At 47.7% G+C, this 18,062-nt stretch overlaps 1 protein-coding gene across 1 annotated transcript; it reads left to right on the forward strand.

Annotated features, from left to right (window-relative positions):
• The first annotated feature begins 1,512 nt into the window (after positions 1 to 1,512).
• On the forward strand, positions 1,513 to 17,130 carry WNT2 (Wnt family member 2). Its single transcript, XM_030479168.1, has 5 exons — positions 1,513 to 1,634; positions 2,951 to 3,174; positions 6,118 to 6,395; positions 9,791 to 10,055; positions 16,901 to 17,130. Exons 1-5 carry the CDS (start codon positions 1,555 to 1,557, stop codon positions 17,128 to 17,130), a joined length of 1,077 nt encoding a protein of 358 aa, XP_030335028.1. The 5' UTR covers positions 1,513 to 1,554.
• The last annotated feature ends 932 nt before the right edge of the window (positions 17,131 to 18,062 follow it).

Here is an 18,062-nt window from a genome sequence, read left to right on the forward strand (position 1 = left end):
GCTGACAATACTTTATCAAATAGATGTTGAAGGCTGATCCGTTGCTTTTAAAACCTGCTGGAGTTAGTAAATGGAACTGTAGTTGCCTCTGGGCAAGCAGTACTGGTGGGGAAGCAGTAATGTGCTCCAAGCTTCAACTGCCCTTAACCCAAAGTCTTTGCAGCCAGTAGTTTTTCTAATATTGGGGCGTGGTTGGTTGGTTTCTGTGGGGGTATTTGGGGTTTGTTTTGGGGTTTTAAGTTAAATTGATCAGTAGGCGACTGATCAGTAGGTGCCACCTCGAAAGTTGGCACAACTCTACTTTTTTAATTTCTTTTTGAAACACTACATGCTTACATCTGGATCCCAGGAAGTCGTACTGAGCAGCAGCCTGGAAGACTGATGTCTCCTCTGCACAGTCACGGCTGTAATGTGCTGCCTGAAGAACGGCTCTCAAAGTGTGCTTCCTAGTTTGCTTTTCCGGGATTTCCACCTGGAGTTGACAACTGAAGGCATCTTTTAGGAACGAGAACTGTGCAGTCCCTAAGTTACTTAGCAACCTGCAGAGTTTGCCTTTGTTACGGCCAAGGACTTGGAACTGGGGCATCTCCATCTAGTTAACGATGGATCGTTGTTTGGAACATCTGCTATCCTGTACTTGCCTTACAGAGATGACACTGAGTAAAAAGTTGTTGAATTCCTTGTTCCTGAATTCGCTTCCAGCCCCGGAGGCATCGCCCCGCTCCCCGCCCCAGCCCCTTCTCTCCCCCCAGTCCTCTCTTTCCTCCGCCCGCTCCCCGGTCCGGCCCGGTCCGGGTCCGCCGCTCGGGGCGGGAGGCGGCAGCGGGTCGTGTCCCCCCGGAGCCCATCGGGCGGCGAGTCCGGGCGGGGCCGCCGCGGGGGCCGCGTCCCCGGTGCCCGGTGGCGAGGGGCGGCCGGGGCCCGTCCGCGCTCTCTCCGCTTCCCCGCTCACAGCGCGGGCAGCTCCGTTCTGCGCTCGGTGTCTGGGGGCGCGCAGCGGTAAAAGCGGCGTCCTGCAGGCCCCGAGGGGTGTCAAGAGCTGCCGGTCCTGAGCCGCTGCGTTTGAGCTGAGTGTCTGCTTGTAGGGTCATTGGAAAGCAACTGGCTCTCGGGATCCCTTGCCTAATCAGAGGTGTTACCTCCTCCTCTTCCCCCAGTGTCTCTTGACATCATTTCATCCATCAGAGTTTCAGAGGAAAAAAACCGAACCCACCCAGTCTGCGAGCAGCCCGCACCAGCCCCTCAGTTGTGCCGGGACTGCCGGGAAGAGCTGGAGCGGGGCAAAGATGAAGGATGGGAGCGGGGCTGAGCTCCTTGTCCTGAAGGATTGGGCGCGGGGCGAACCGAGAGGAAGCCGTGGCGATGGGCCGGCCGGCACCCCTCGAGCCCCGGGCGGGCAGCAGTGAGCCCCGCGGCCACGCGTGGGGAGGCGGCGGCGCTTGACCCACGGGAAACGAGGAGCCCTCGAGGTGCGTGTGCTCCCGCCGGCCCTCGCTGCTCCATGGGACTTCTGCCCCCCGCGACGGACCTGATGTGGAGCGAAGCGTTTCTAACATGAACTTTCTCCCTGGGATCTGGTGGTCTCTTCCCCTGATCTTGGTCTGGGCGACCTCACCGGTCAGCTCCTCATGGTGGTAAGATGTGCAATTCCAGGAATTTTTATTTGCTCTTGGGGAAGGTGGGGTCGGATTAATTGTAAATTAAGGAAGTGGGGGGGTAGGGGGAGCCTCTCCCTTTCAGGCTCGTACAAGCGGAGCTCCCTGCTGCCAGCTGCTCCGGTCCAGCAAGCCCGGCTTTACAGCGAGCGGGATTAGACGGACTCGGCATCTCCTTCCACACCCCGTCCCTGCTCCCCGGCCGCCGCCTCCTTCATAAGCGCAGAACAGATGTGGGGCCGAGCGGCTGGAGGGGTGCGGCGGGCCCGGCCCGAAGGGGCCGCTGGCACCTCCCGGCCGGTGCTGGCAGACCCGACCCGACCCGACCCGACCCGAGGCGGAGCCGCCCGAGGGGCGCGGAGCTCTGGCTGCCAGCGGCTTCCCCGCGCCCCTCGGGGAGCTGCCTGCAGCAGGGGTGGGTTTTATTGTTATTAATTCTTTTTCTCCCCTTCCTCGCCCTCCCCAACCCCTCCCTCCTCCCAAGTTTGCCCCGCGAGTGCGGCGGACCCCGGTTCCGATGACTCGCCGTCTCGCTGCGGGGCGTCCACGGGAGCCAGCGGCGAAACGGGCCCGTGGGACGGGTTGGGATGGAGACAGAGACCCGCCCTGCAACCCCGACCCGGGATGGGGACCCCGACCAAGCCCGCACTGAAAAGCCTTGGCGTTGGGAGAGAAGTTAAACCGTCCTTACAAACCTGGGGAACACATTTAACCTTGACACCGGCCGACGCAGGATCAAAGCCTGATTTATCAGACTGGGCATATTTCAATGAAATTATTATCTGTGTCCGCAGCCGTATAAACGTTATTTATTGCGATGGCTTTTTGTCATGGTGGCATTTTAACTGCCACTTAAATACTTTATTTTTTTCCTTTTTTTTTTTTTTTTTTTTTTTTTTTAAGTCACGGCTTTAACGATTTTATGGTCGTATAAACTAATGAAAATACAAGAAAATGACATTTTCTCCTGTTTGATCCCTTCAAAAGACACCTATAGGAGTTTGGGTTTTATAAAAAGTACCTTTCGAAACATTTCAGGACTAATAGAGACCATCTGGATACAGATGATGATGTAATTTAATTTTGTCAAGGTTTGGTTTTAGGTTCTATTTTTAAGTGCTGCACGGAGCTGTAACAGCGGGGCTGGGGGTTCTCCTCAGTGCTCCTTCGCGTTATTAAAAATCGCAGCACCGGGGGCTGGTTTCAAAGGATTTCCAGCGGCGGAGGCAGCTGCAGCCCGAGGACGGCTCCTGCTCCCGTTGCCCCTACGCTGCCCTTTCCCTTTCCTCCCGCAGGTACATGGGGGCCGTGGGCTCGTCGCGGGTGATGTGCGACAACGTGCCGGGGCTGGTGAGCCGGCAGCGGCAGCTGTGCCGGCGGCACCCCGAGGCCATGCTCTCCATCGGCCGCGGCGTGGCCGCCTGGACGGCCGAGTGCCAGCACCAGTTCCGCCGGCACCGCTGGGACTGCAACGCCCTGGAGCGGGGGCAGCGCCTGCTCGGCCGCGTCCTGCTGCGCAGTGAGTCCCGCGGGGCGCGCACGGGGAGGTGCCGGGGCGCGCAGCGGCGTGCGCAGCCTCCGCGCAGCTCCCACCGCCTCCCCGGCCGTAGAAAGGGCTGTGGAGGGTCGGCGTGGGGGTAAAAGGGGGTTTAGGGACGGTCACTGCCGGGACGCCCGGTAACGCCCTCCTGCTCCGGTTCCCCTTGTTCCCAGCGTTCGTTCTGCAGTTCGAAAGGAAGGGAAGGGGAAATGCAAAATTGTCCTCAGGTCTCGCAGTCAGCAGGACAGAGCCTGAGACGACATGTGCTGCTTTGCTTTAAAACCTGTATCAGAGCAGACAGACACGGACAAGGTTCGGGAAGGGGGTTGGCATATTAGGGGGTGGCCCTGCACGTCCCAGCTTCTCAGTTTTTTGGTACATCATGGGCCTCCTAACCACAAACTAAAGGCCACAGAGAAACTGAGGTGCCAGAATGCAGCACTTGGGCAGAGGGCTTTCCAGCACAGCCCACCCCATTGAGGGGCACCAGTACTCAGGGGGGGCTGTAAGGGGCAGCTTGTGTCCAAAAAGGATCCCAGCATGCTGGGATGGCAGACATTGCAATGCAGATGATAACCCTTTCCACTTCTGGTTCCCGCTGGAGCATTTCACTGAGGAAGGCTGCCTGTGAGGTGTGAAGTGAGGTGTGGGGTCTGTGCTCGTGCCGGGGCAGCACGATCCTCCAGGCCCTCAGCCCTCTGTGGGAGGTTGGACTGCTGGTCCCTCAGATCAGGCTCCGGGAGAGATAAGCAGGGACACATCTGGTAGGGCTGAGCCAGGCTGTACAGACCCCCAGCAGCTGAGGACTGCAATACGCTTCCCACCCTGCGGGAGGACAGTTACACAGGGTGTGGATGCTATCTAAATGTTGAACTAAGGCATCTAGTGAGGCTTCAGACAGTTTATGTGGTCCTTTTAACTCAAAGAGATCTCTGAGATCTGTTACTGTGCCAGGATGTCCTTACCCAGGTGATAAATGTGCTGAGATTCCTCTGAACTGTGGCTCCTTTCACCAAACACCACGCCTGGGCACACAGCTGTGGTGCACAGCTGGTGGGGCCAACCCTGCCCTGGCGTGCGTGTCCCTGGGATCTTCCCAGCATGGCGACAGCCTCTCCAGGCTGTGAGCAGCGTGGTGCCTGCAAGGAGAGGAGGAGGAGGGTGCCCTGGGGCCAATGCCCCAGCGGTGGGGATGGGGAGGCGGATAGGAGGGACTGGGCACACTGGCCCTAGCAATAGGATTTCATCCATGGAGCATCATTCGGTGCCAGGGTCTGCTGCTGGTTCCCATAACCAGCTTCATGTTCCCTTACAGATGTTAGCAGTAACATCACCCATCAGCTAAAGTGTTCGATGAGGTTTGTCTGACATTCAGGAAAACACATCTGGCAGAACATGGCCTAATGCTGTTGAGACTATTTCATAAAAAATAATAAAAATGCATTTTTTCCAAAAGTGAAGTTTTCACTGTTGGCTAATGGGAGAGAATTAAGGCATGAGGAGCTCTGCCCCGAGCCTGATCAGGCAGAGGCTGTAGCTTGGTATTGCTCTAGTTTAAAATGGAATGTTTTCGATTAGTTCAATAAACCCAAATGAAACATTTCTCTTCCAAAGACATCAAGTGTTTCTTTTTAATTAGTGCTTTAAAAAGTTTCGATGTTTCTCCATATGTCTTCTCCCAAATAAGTCTTCAGAAGAGCACGGTCTGTAGCAAGCCATGGTATCTCCTGCCTGATTTTGAAGGCAGTGTAGGGAAGGCGGGGTTTGCCCAGTCTTTTTGCAAGCTTTTAGTTGCCGTTTGCTGAAGTTTTGCACAGTACATGGAGGTCCAGGGCCCTTTCCCATTTGAAACATCTAGATGCTACTGGAATAGAGATACTGAATAATAATATATACAGTGTAATGCTGCCCCTACAATAAAACCACAGATAATATTCCCTCTTTGGGGTCCTACTTTATTGTGCTAACATTACAAGTCCTCTGCATGGGTATCTCTCACTGCTAGGGTGTCTTAGACACTGCACAGAAGTCTACATCTCACCTTTTCCATGCTAAAACCTTTTAAAGCATGAAAATACCCAATTACCATAGAGTTGTGACAATGTAATATAGCTCTGTGTTGTAAATTACTACCTCCTAAAATAAACTTAAGCAATTACTGCATTGAAATACATTCCCAATAGCCTAAGAGTAGGCACAGTCTAGAAATATGGATAATCTTTGGTATAATGAAGCATCTTCATTAAGTGCAGGGAAAACTGCCCAAGCAGCTGGTGTGTAGAAGTCACAGCTGCCAGGCCAAATCCTGCCTCAACCATGACACAAGCAGTGCCACTGATTTAATGGAACTTGTTTGTGTGAATTACAGTTACCGGGCTTGGTTCTGGGCAGAATCTAAATTTAACTTATTTTGAGAAAATAGCACCCAAGATTTCCCCCTGCTGCCTTTTAAGCAGGAGAGTTTATTCCGAGAGCTTCGGAAGAGGAAAAGCTGGTTTCAAGCCTTATTTGCAGTATTTTGCAATGTGCATGTTGTTCCAGTGTCCCTGATTAATAATTTCTTAAACCTATCTCTGAAATAGCACTTCATATATTCTCTAAATTGATGAAACATGATAGAAATACCAGCTGTCCTATTCATATATCTGTAGAGAACAACTGATCCATGAAAGTATATTAATCAATATCAGAAGCAAACATTTAATGTTTTCCAACTCTAACACTATATTGATGAGCTTTTACCAGGGAGGGGTCCAAGTTTAAGCCATGACTAATTCTGGCTCCAGGGAATGTGTATTTGTGTGATTTCAGCCCAGTTTTATCTTCTGCTTAGCAAAAAAGTCCAGGCTAACTGGCTGGGCTGGGATAGCAGCTCAAAAAAAGTACCCCGATGGTTTTTAAAGCAACTTCTTTTTGTTTCAGGTAGTCGGGAATCTGCTTTTGTGCATGCCATCTCCTCCGCTGGAGTTGTTTTTGCCATCACCAGGGCATGTAGCCAAGGGGAGCTGAAGTCCTGCTCCTGTGATCCCAAGAAGAAAGGCTCTGCCAAGGACAGCAAGGGCCATTTTGACTGGGGCGGCTGCAGCGACAATATCGACTATGGCATTAAGTTTGCCAGAGCCTTTGTGGATGCCAAAGAACGGAGAGGAAAAGATGCAAGGGCGCTGATGAACCTTCACAACAACAGAGCTGGAAGGAAGGTGGGTGTCCATCCAGCAGATGCCTGGAGATGCTCTCAGAGAGTTCTCAGGGGTCTGGGGCAAGTAAGAGTTGGCCCTGGCTGACAAGTCTCGGTAGTCAGGAATAAGCATGGGACGAGCAGCAGCCTGAGGTGGTATTTCTGTCTCCCTTGGATGCTCAGTGTGGCAGAGATGTCCAATCAGACCACATTCAACTGCTCAACAGTGCTCCTGTCTGAGTCTGTTCAGTGGCTCCTTGTGTGAGAAGTTAAGCAGGAGTCCAAGACGTTGTAGCATCAGTTTGCATGGAGAAATCTTCATGCAAACCTCCATGTTTTGAGCCTAATCCTTACATATGGAGGAATTTTACTTTTGGTTAATATAGAACAGAAATTCCTAGGGGAGACTGAAGGCCATACTGAAGAACAGGCTTGACTATGAAAGAGCAAATTCAAAATAGCATTGGAGGGAAAAAACCCCATCCTGTCCCTTCATGTATGCATATGGTAAACCTCTAAACACAAAATGAGCAGAGAGAAAATACAACTACTTCACCTTTTAAGAAAATTAATCCAAAATGCATGTCCCTCCAAAAGGGATTGGCCTTGGGGCATGACCTGCACTAAACAAACCCCATTTCTAAATGTTGTATGAAAATACCATTCCAGAATTTCAACAAAAAGAGTCTTTATTTTTTTGTTGTAGGTGAGTAGAAGGAGTAGTTTATTGCCCACTGCTGGTGCGAGGGCTGAGGAATACATGTACTCACATTTCGTGGTGATAGCTATAATTAGTAAGAATAGGGCATGAAACTGGAATCTGCTGTGCCATTATTCAAAACATAATCAGAATCTCCATCCATGACAACTGAAATAACACAGAAAAATATTTCATAGTGCTGGACCAAGCACTTCTCAAATGATCATAGAGACCTCTTTGTCTTTGTTTTTCCTTAATGTATATTCAGTAGGAAGTAGATTGTTCACATTCTGATCTTTTTGTTTTAAAAAGTTGCCTTTATAAACTATAAAATTGTTCTATATTAACTGTCCCTTATTAGAAGCACAGATCAAATTTTAATAAATTGTACTGCATGTAGATGATTTTCCTGATAAATATTTCTCCTCCAGCATCTTTCCTCCATCTGTTTATTACCAGCAGGTGTAATTAATATGTAGTATAGACAGATCAGGCTATTGCTTCATTATTGAGTGATACACATATGCAATACTATGGCTGTATTTATGTCACTGTCCAAAAGAGACTGCAGTCTTCAACACAAGCAAAGACTTTATCAGGATGCATTAGCTCCACGATAGGAAGCACTTCTGTAATAGTTGAGTATCTTAGTAAGTTTAAAAAATATATATCATAGAATCATGGAATGGTTTGGGTTCGAAGGGACCTTAAAGCTCATCCAGTTCCAACCCCCTGCCATGGGCAGGGACACCTTCCACTAGACCAGGTTGCTCAAAGCCCCGTCCAACCTGGCCTTGAACACTGCCAGGGATGGGGCAGCCACAGCTTCTCTGAGCAGCCTGTGCCAGTGTCTCACAACCCCTCACAATAAAGAATTTCCTCCTAATATCTAATCTAAATCCACCCTCTTTCAGTTTAAAGCCATTCCCCCTTGTCCTATCACTGCATGCCTTTGTAAATAGTCCTTCTCCAGACTTCTTGTAGGGCCCTTTTAAGAAGTCTGCTCTAAGGGCTCCCCTGAGCCTTCTCTCCTCCAGACTGAGCAAGCCCAACTCTCTCAGCCAGTCTTCACAGGAGAGGTGCTCCAGCCCTCTGAGCATCTTCATAGCCCTCCTCTGGACTCGCTGAAACAGCATATGCCAAATAACAAGATATATTGGTAAGTAAGTAGGATTTTTAGAAAAAGATCAAATTTTCTTTAATAAATAGATTAGATTAAAAATAAACAACACATTCTCAAATGTTCTAGACCCTGCCTTATAGGCAGGGGTGCCGTTTTGTACCCACCGTGCAATAGTGTAGGTTTAGCTGTGCAGGGATCTCACAGCCTCAGCCCACCCACAAGCCTGGCATTTGGATCTGGATGAGACCAGCTGTGCGCTCGGCATTTTCTCACCCCCAAAAGGGGTTTCAATAGGTTTCTTTCAAAACTAGACTATTCAGTTTTTACTAACTTAAAAATACTTAGAATAAATATTTATAATACTCCCATATGAGTCATACAAAATAATATGCTGTGTATCATTACAGGAACATCACTGACAGAAAATTCCCAAGTCCTGCATTCCTATATGCTTCTTCCACTATTCCAGCCAGTTGTTCTAAACATACAAGTAGTTAAACTGATTTCTACTCAGATAATTAAAACCAAGCATCTGCTTAAATCCCAGTTTATGATAGTACTATTGGCAATGAAGTGGGGCTGAGGGAATGCCAGTGACTTCTTTGAAGCAGTCATGTTGTTTACAAGTTGCAGAGAAAATTAAAAGTACTTTGGTTCTAAAATACAATTCTCACTTTATAACTTAGTGCCAGACTGAAAAATACTGCCCTGCTGTACATCAGTCTCATTTCTAATCATGGAGCTTTCCTCTCTCTTACTTTCCTCCCACGATGCTGGTCCTCTTGTGCAAAGTCTAAAATGTCCACATTCCATGAACCTTTCAGGCATAATATTTATAGATCAAATATCGGCATCTTCAAAATTAGGAATGAATTATATTATATATGAACCCATCTGTTGTTCTCCAGCATCATACAGATAGCCTAAATGTCTGAGATGAAGCTGTAATGGCTTTCATGCTATCCAAACATTAAATTAATGATGAAGGTGATCTCTCCAGTGCAAGCTGATGAAGGGCTTATTCTAAAATGTTTGCTTAAAGGTTTATAAGCATTTAAAATCTATTGTATTTTAAACTTTTGCATGGATCTGATGCCGAGCCCAGGGGGGATGCTATCCACAGTCTCTGTAAAATTATTTAAATATAAAATGCCTATGAATTTCTGGGCAATATTTGAAACACTATTCAGGGCAGAGGGCAACTTTGTGAAGCTGAGCTACAGAGGGGCAGCATGGCAATGCTTCAGCAGGAATGGTGGGGAAAAGGGGTACTTTGGCTACCAAGAGGCTGAGTAATTCTGTCCACTTCCCAGACCTTTTCCTCCTGTCCTGCCTGTGTCCTAGCGTCATGGACCATCCCGACCCCCGGGACGGCTTGCAGGAGCAGGGAAGATAAGCCCACCAGCTGGAGGCTTGTGAGTAGAGTTGAGTCAAGCAACCAGAGCAGACCAACCATGTGGGGATGACTTGATGTTACCAGTGGGTGTCACTACAGACCGTGATTTGGAGACCTGTAAGCCTGGCATTACAGAATGAACGGAAAAGAAATTACACTTTGTTTTACCTGTGTATATTTTACTGCGTTTCTAAACAGGCCGTGAAGCGGTTTTTGAAACAGGAGTGCAAATGTCACGGTGTGAGTGGATCATGCACTCTAAGGACCTGTTGGCTGGCCATGGCAGACTTTAGGAAAACGGGAGACTATCTGTGGAAGAAATACAATGGAGCGATTCAGGTGGTCATGAATCAAGATGGCACAGGTTTCACTGTGGCTAATAAGAGATTTAAGAAGCCAACTAAGAATGACCTGGTATACTTTGAAAGCTCTCCAGACTACTGTATCAGGGACAGGGATGTAGGTAAGCCTCTATAATTACACCTGACTGGTTTTATTTCAGACATTTGTATTTTGAAGGTCAAAAATTATCATTATTATTGAGTGTGTGTGTGTATATATATATAAATCCATGCATGTAATCAGCAGCAAACAGGCAGGAAGATATTTTGGAAGACCAGTTCTTTACAAGAAGAATAGCTCCTCGATATCCCTAGATGTAAACCAGCCACTAGTTCTAGTACAATTCAGCAGTTTCTTCCAGGTGCTAAGGAGCGCTGGAGATGCTGCAAGGCAAAAGCTGCTTTTAGGACGAGTTTGAGTACTGCTCTGAAGGCAGGTCCATACTTTACACAGGTTGTACATGCTCGTATCCCACAGCTCACTCCAGAGCTGCCAGATATAACTACATCAGTCCCAAGTCTGTGATGTCCCTATGATACCCCCTTCTATCACATTTCTTCCTGCCCATACTGTTATGCTACTGCTGCAGACACCCAAGAGACCAGTGTCCTCCTTTATCTGCACATCTCCAGCAGCCCACTGTGCTTCCTAGTTGCAGACACAGCTCTCTCCATCGATAATGTAGGTGGTGCAACTGTCAGTATGTGGGACAAGGCAGCTGGAGGACGTGCAGGTGGATGAAAGCATAGAGGTCAGTGAGGTACAACACACTGCATCTAGTGACACAGCTCTTTATTCCTCTTTGTGAGACAGTGTTGGCTCCGTCCATGGTAACCATCACATTCTCTGAAGAGCTGTGCCAGCTCCAGTGGGAAGAGGTAAAGTTTCAGGGCTGCTGTTCGCACTGAATTTTTTCTGCTGCTGTAGTTTTCAAGAGAGACACACTTAAGAGTGGTACAGGATTCAAGGAACTGCCAAGCACCGGGAATCCCAGTGTTGGTTCTTGACCCATGTATAGTATTTCCTGATGTAGCAATTAAAAACTAGCAACTAGAAAACCAGAAATTTGGAAAAGAGAGCCAGGCTGAGTAATGTATGAGGGATGTTGTGGAACTAATTAATAGGTTGTATAACATACCAGATTGCACCCTGTATGACATATCTGTAAGTATCTGGATAGCAATGCAGCGCAAGTCCTTTTGGCATTGCTGCATATTTACAATCCAAATTTACTTGGAATAAGCATTGCAAAACAACTCCACTTAAATAAGAACAATATGTGAAATCCTGGTTGTGTACTGTTGACTTCGGTGAACCCAGAATTTCCTCCAGTACAGTTATGTTGTACAGTGTTTCTGGTTAGTTGAGTAGTCAAGGTAGTTTTAAATGTTATTTATGGCTTTTGCAGGTGATGCTTATTACCTGCACAAGTACATATTGTTCCTTGAATAGTGGTTGATCCTGTAAAGTCTAATACTTTAATCCAAGTGAATAAATGAGCATATTGTGGCATTGTACAGATACTAACTTTGGAGATTAGGATTTATTCAGAATTTGAAGTTGCCTCATCCATTGCAAAACCCATGCTTTCTTTCCCCTGAAAAGGAGAGCCCGTACATGGCGCACTTCTATGTCATAAAGCCATTTAATAATGTCTTTGTGCTGAGCTTAATCTCATCTGTCAGCCTTGCTACCGTGGAGGAGAGTGGGCATTTTTTGCTGCAGTATGTTGTGAATGCTTGCCTGACGCTGTCGAGCCTGCCCAGAGATGGCAGAGTCTGGCACATGCTTTGGCTCAGCTCAAGATAAGGCTGCGGGTGAGGCCGTGTTTCTTTGCTGCCCAGAATTCAGAGAATGTGCCTGTTTGGAAGAGCACATTTTTGGCAAGCTGTGGTAAACCTTTAGTGGAATGTGGGATGTACTGCTGCCTGCATGGAGCGAAGAGAGAAACAAAACCTGATTTGGCTTTGAGAGAGGTGATTTCGCCAGCTGAGCAGCATTTTTTTCTTTATTACCTTTGGGTTTCCCTGTTGAGTGGTCCAGAATGTCAGCCCTGTGAAATGACTGGAAATGAAATAAGATTATGGAAGTCTGAGTTTGGAAATAGGTGGGTAGCATCTCAGCATCAGCTAAATCTAATAACACAGCACTTCAGTATGCCCTTGAATACAGTTCTGCCTTTCATTCTTGGGGGAATTCAACTGATTTAGTGCTTCAAGAAACAAACAAACAAACAAACAAACAAAAAGTGTAGCTGGGTATTGGTTAGTATTGGGACTGAACAAAGGATTGATTCCCAGAGCAGAACTTATGAAGTGTCATGACTTGACCAGGAGACAGCTTCACAAACTGTGAAATGACCAAGACAGTGTCCTCTGTGGCTTGCGTAAAGTAATTTACTGTGGCCAGAAAATTGAACGTACTCAGGGGCTGTATCATCAGTGTCCCAACCAAAAACGCCACATGCTTCATCTTCTGCTGTTGGAGCTTTTAGCACTGGTTCTTCTTTCTGATGGCAGGCAGGCACTGGAGAGTCCTGGGGCTGAATATACCCCACTGGATCTGGCAGTCTGTCTGGGGGAGGCAGCTGGACATACATACATGGATCACCCCTACAACATGAAAGATCTGGTATTAATATTGTTTTTTCCTAAAGGAAAAGAAGAGTTATTGATTTTGGGAGAGATGTAGTATATGGAAGTCACTAGTAGCATCTCAATAGCAAGAGAATGCAATAACCTGACCACCTCTTGTCTAGCATAAAGATTTCAGGACTTTCAGAAAAGGACCAAGAGATAAATTTCAGAAGTGTTCAGAATTCATATAACTCTGCTCACATGGATGCTGAAAGAATCTTTACTCACAATTATGTACTCATGATCGGATAGAAACAGAGGTAGGACAATCAAGAGAGTTATGAAAATCTTGTAATAAACTTACAAATTTTGCCACACTTTGCATGGTCTTCTCTTATGTTATCATAAATTTCCAGCTTCCCAAACCAATACCCAGAATACTCAGGACTGCACAGGTGGAGTTACCTGTTAGAAATGATAAAGCTGTGAAGGAAAGTAAAGTGATGACTATGCAAGCAGCAGTCTTGCTGTTGCACATATTATCTTACCCTGAATGCATTACTTCACCTCCAAAATGCTCCGAAAAAAGCCTCTTGCTTGTCTGCTTATAAGGTTCAGTCAGTAGCAGTTGAAATTTTAGAAGACTGCTGTCTGACCATCCATGGTCAGGCTGGGTTGATTGAAAGCTGTTGTAGGTGTATCATGCTTTGAATGTACCATTGGGCAAGTAGAGACTGCATTAGGGATAAACATAGGAGCCATAACATGGGCATCACCAGCTTGCTGGCCAAGCCTTCACTACAGGCTGTTGTCCATGGACACGATGAAAGCAGTGTAATGTCTTCCTGCAAAAGAAAACTTTTCAGAATAGGTTTATTAAAATGTAATTTGTACAAAAATCTCCAGGCAGTGTTTGAGTGAAGCCTCTTCCTGCAGGGGGACCCCCACCAGAGCGTGCAGGGCAAGCTGAGCTCAGCCATGTGTGTTGAGGTGGTGCATGTGAGCAGGGAGGTTGTGTCCCCAGGCCTGGACACCACGGTGGAGGTGGTGGGTGAGTGGCAGGGCGGTGCTGGTGAGCATGTGTTGACTGTTCACAACTGTTCTGGCAGCAGTGAGGCTTTGGTCATGTGGAGGTGATGGTGGAGCAGAAGTGTGTTGTGCTGTGCAAGATGTGTTAGTGCTTGAGGTATGTAACCCATGGAGGGAAACCAATCCTGATCTATGTCAGAAACTTCTCACTGAGATTAGCCACATACAGGCAGTCCCTGTGTGACTTCTTGGCCTGTGTCTCCCAGTTAACACATTGCAAACATGTTGGGTGCAGTCCCAGCCCTGTGCAAGCTGACAGTGGAGCTAGAGATGACTTCCACCAGAGCAGCTCTCCTCCAAGCACTGTCTGGCCAGGGAGCAGCGCAGTCGCCCCAGGAGCCTCTGGGAGTGGAGAGATTATGACAGCCTTCAGTGGAGTTGGCAACTAGAATGAGACACATCTTTACTCTAAACTGCATCTATTGCTGGCCAGGGAAATCCCAGCCCCTCCAACAAGGTTGCTGCTGGTGTGCGCTGCCTGTTCTCTTCTGTAGAAACTAGTTATTGGTTTTGGACATTTCACAGTTTTATTTTGGATTTTTTTTAGGTGAAAGTCAAATAATCAACTTTATTGCTTGAAATCAGATTGTTAATCAGTAGAAATAGAAGGTAAAATCTTAAGTTTTAAGGGAATAAATACATCTTAGTGCTTCAGGGTGGGAAAAAATGTTTTTCAACTTACCATATGTTTGCTTAAGAAAACAACTGTGCAAACCAAGAAGAAAGGGTTTGATGTACGGGCCATAAAGTTGGCAGTGTTAAAAGCTGAGGATGTTTTGGCAGGTATAATGTTGTGTGTCGGCATGGCAATTCCAATGCTTGAAATAAGCAGAAAGAGGTTGCACGAAAGCTTTTTACAAGTTAGAACACACTCCTGCCTCTTAAATGCTGAGTAGGTACATTGCAAAGGCCAGAAAACTGCCTTGTTTTGCTTGGTGTCTTCTGGTGCCTTTGTTACCTGGGTATCTGAGTGCCCGCCGAGGAGCACTGGCTGCTCACTGCCAGTTATTGCTCATTTTCTTTCTCATGAGAGAAGCTGCAGAGGTGCTGAAGATGCTGTTTGAACTTTTAACAAACATTGGCTTTGCTCAGAAAATAAACCTTTGTATGAGCCTGTTTTCCCTTCTGTCCCATTCTCTGGATAATGTAGCCTGCTTCTCCTAGTGGCACAGTAGATGTTGATGTATTGTGGACAGTATCAGATGATACCAGCTTCTGACTATCTGTTAGTGGCTGAAATCATTTTGTATTTGAAGTCAGTGGTAAAACTCCTGCTGAAACCAGTGGGTGTCTCCTGCTGAGGTTCTCCTTCACTGCTGTGCTATTTCCCCAAACATCTGGAAATGACAACTTTGGAGTTGGAAACTAACTATGCCTCTGCTGAGGAATGTGGTCAGACCTTCCTGGGGCAGCTCCTGCCGGGTGTGGAGGACTGGGATCTTCCTTCACTCTCCGCAGCCAGGCGGGAGGCAGAAAGCAGCTTTGCTTTTCCTCCAACGGAGGAATGATGCCGGGCTGGCTGCTAAATGACGGTAGCACAGTGAAGGCCATCAAGTGGCCAGCTTGTACCACAAGAACCACATGCAGAGAGTAAAACACTCAGTGTTTTGACATCTACCCCAAATCACAGTTGTTGGAGATAATTGTCCTGGGCCTGCTGCATTACACAGCCCAGGCATACCAGGACATTGGGGCTGGGCCTCGTCCGTGGGGTAAAGCAGGATGCAGAGCAAGGGAGGTGAGGGGGAGCTGTGCAGGGAGGTGAGCAGGAATTCACACTGAATTCCTGATGCAGAACTTTAAGCGTAGCAATGGCAAGCTTTGTCTTTGTACTTTCTTTTTGGTTGAGCAGAGAAGGCAGGACAAGCACCTATAAAAGTGGTTATTCAGTTGTACTTTGCATAGTCTGGGATGTGATGGATATTGCTATGGGCTGACAGAAGCACCAGCACTTATGTTTAGATGTCCCAGCTGTTTGCACAGCATCATGTGCATCCCATTTTGGCCAAGAACATAAGAACAGAGCTGTAACCAGGTCTAGGGAAAATGTCAGGACAAGTTCATCTCATGGAAATACCTGAAATTGATTTATAATGGCAATACATAAGAAATTAGATGAAGCAAGGAGTATTCATGTAGTTTTCAGATTGGTGGCAATAATCTGTCAGCAGCTGTGGTATAGATCCTGAAGTGTACCCTAAGATAAGCTTGTGTTAGATGAGAAGCTGCTCCTGTGTGGTTCAGTTGTTGTTTTGGCCATGACATGCCTTAAAGAGCTAGTTTGTGGTGGATGGAGATGGGCAGAGGCATTTCAGCCACTCCAGAGAGGTTTTAAGAACATGAAGAGACACCCCACTTCACACAGCTCTGGGGACTGGGTGCAGGGGCAGGAGAGGGCTGCATGGCTGCCTCGGGGAGGGTATCTGCTCGCTGGAGAGGACAAAGGTGCTATGGAAAGATGAAGCAAAGCATGGCGATATTAACAAACAGAATCAGGCAGCACCTTGAAGTATTGGGTCCATTTTGCACCGTCTTATCTCCAGGCCTGATTTCTAGGAGAAGTTTGAGAGCAGTTTAACCTTTTTATAGGCATTTATAGAATCATAGACTAGTTTGGGTTGGAAGGGACTTTCAAAGGTTGTCCAGTCCAACTCCTCTGCAATGAGCAGGGACATCTTCAACTAGATCAGACTGCCCAGAACCACATCCAGCCTGACCTTGAATGTCTCCAGGGACGGCACATCCACCACCTCTCTGGTCAACCTGTGCTAGTGTTTTACCACCCTCATTGTAAAGAATTTCTTCCTCACATCCAGCCTGAATCTCCCTTCTTTCAGTTTAAAACCATCACCCCTTTTCCTATTGCAACAGGTCCTGCTAAAAATCTCTCCCCATCTTTCTTATAGGCCCCTTTTAAGAACTGAGAGGAGAGGCTGCTACAGGCTCTCCCCAGAGCCTTCTCTTCTCGAGGCTGAACAACCCCAGCTGTCTCAGCTCTCTCTCACAGGAAAGGTGCTCCATCCCTCTGATCATTTTTGTAGTCCTCATCTGGACCGTCTCCAACAGGTCCATATCTTCCCTGTACTGAAGACCCCCGAGCTGAATGCAGTGCTCCAAGTGGGGATCTCACTAGAGCAGAATAGAGGGGCAGAATGACCTCATTGGCTTGATCCTGAATCCTGAGAGATGTGATATTGGAGGATCAAATACACTGCAAGTTATGTCTCCTACCCCTATTTTCATATGCTTTCTGTCCTTCCCTAAAGCCCACCTCCTGACCTTCGCTGTGCTCCCTTTGCAGGGTCTCTCGGGACAGCTGGCCGGGTTTGTAACCAGACGTCCCGCGGCATGGACAGCTGTGAGGTGATGTGCTGCGGGAGAGGCTACGACACGTCCCGTGTCAGCAGGATGACAAAGTGCGAGTGCAAGTTCCACTGGTGCTGCGCTGTGCGCTGCCAGGACTGCCTGGAAGTGGTCGACATTCACACCTGCAAAGCACCAAAGAGCGCTGGATGGATCTCCCGGACATGATGCACAGGCTACTGATGCTTGAGGGCCACAGCCTTCGCCCTCCCTGGTCCACACAGGCAATGCTCCCAAGGTCTTCTCTACTTTCACATCAGTTTTGCCTTTGTCTTTCATTGCACAGAAGTTGCTGAATAATTAATACAAATTCTGCAGCATTTGCTTCCTATTTCTGCATGGCGACCACAGCCTTCGCCCTCCCTTGTCCATGCAGGGAATGTGCCCAAGGTCTTCTCTGCTTTTACGTCAGTTTTGCCTTTGTCTTTCATTGCACAGAAGTTGCTGAATAATTAATACAAATCCTGCAGCATTTGCTTCCTATTTCTGCATGGTGACCACAGCCTTCGCCCTCCCTTGTCCATGCAGGGAATGTGCCCAAGGTCTTCTCTGCTTTTACGTCAGTTTTGCCTTTGTCTTTCATTGCACAGAAGTTGCTGAAAAATTAATACAAGTTCTGCAGCATTTGCTTCCCATTTCTGCATGACAGTGTTGCTGCTGAGTTGTATCTGCATAAACTGATGCAGTTCTGGAAGGACGTACTTCTGCCAGGACTCTTCTGATCAACATGCAACTCTCTTCAGACTCCTTGTGGCAATTCATTCCTGCCATCAGGAACACAGCGAGATGCAAAGATGGGGCATTTTGTACAAGACCACCACCACCAACTGCATGGGCTGAGCTTGCTCAAGCACCTTCCAAAGGATCTTGTGCCATGCCTTGGGTACTGAAGTGCTCAGGAATTAGAGCACCGCTTGGTGATTCCTCCATGAGAGAAAATCTGGGGCCAGGCTGAGTGAAAGGCTTTACCAGAGGGGTGTTCGTCCATCCCTCGTGGACTGGAGTTTGCAGGGATGTGGCCACCTGGGGCCACCCCAGCCACCGTTAGCACACTTCCCGTGGGGCAGAAATTGGCCCATGGAGAAAAGCAATGGAAGCTG

Source organism: Strigops habroptila, chromosome 3, assembly GCF_004027225.2.
Source record: "Strigops habroptila isolate Jane chromosome 3, bStrHab1.2.pri, whole genome shotgun sequence".
Taxonomy (NCBI): Eukaryota; Metazoa; Chordata; class Aves; order Psittaciformes; family Psittacidae; genus Strigops; species Strigops habroptila.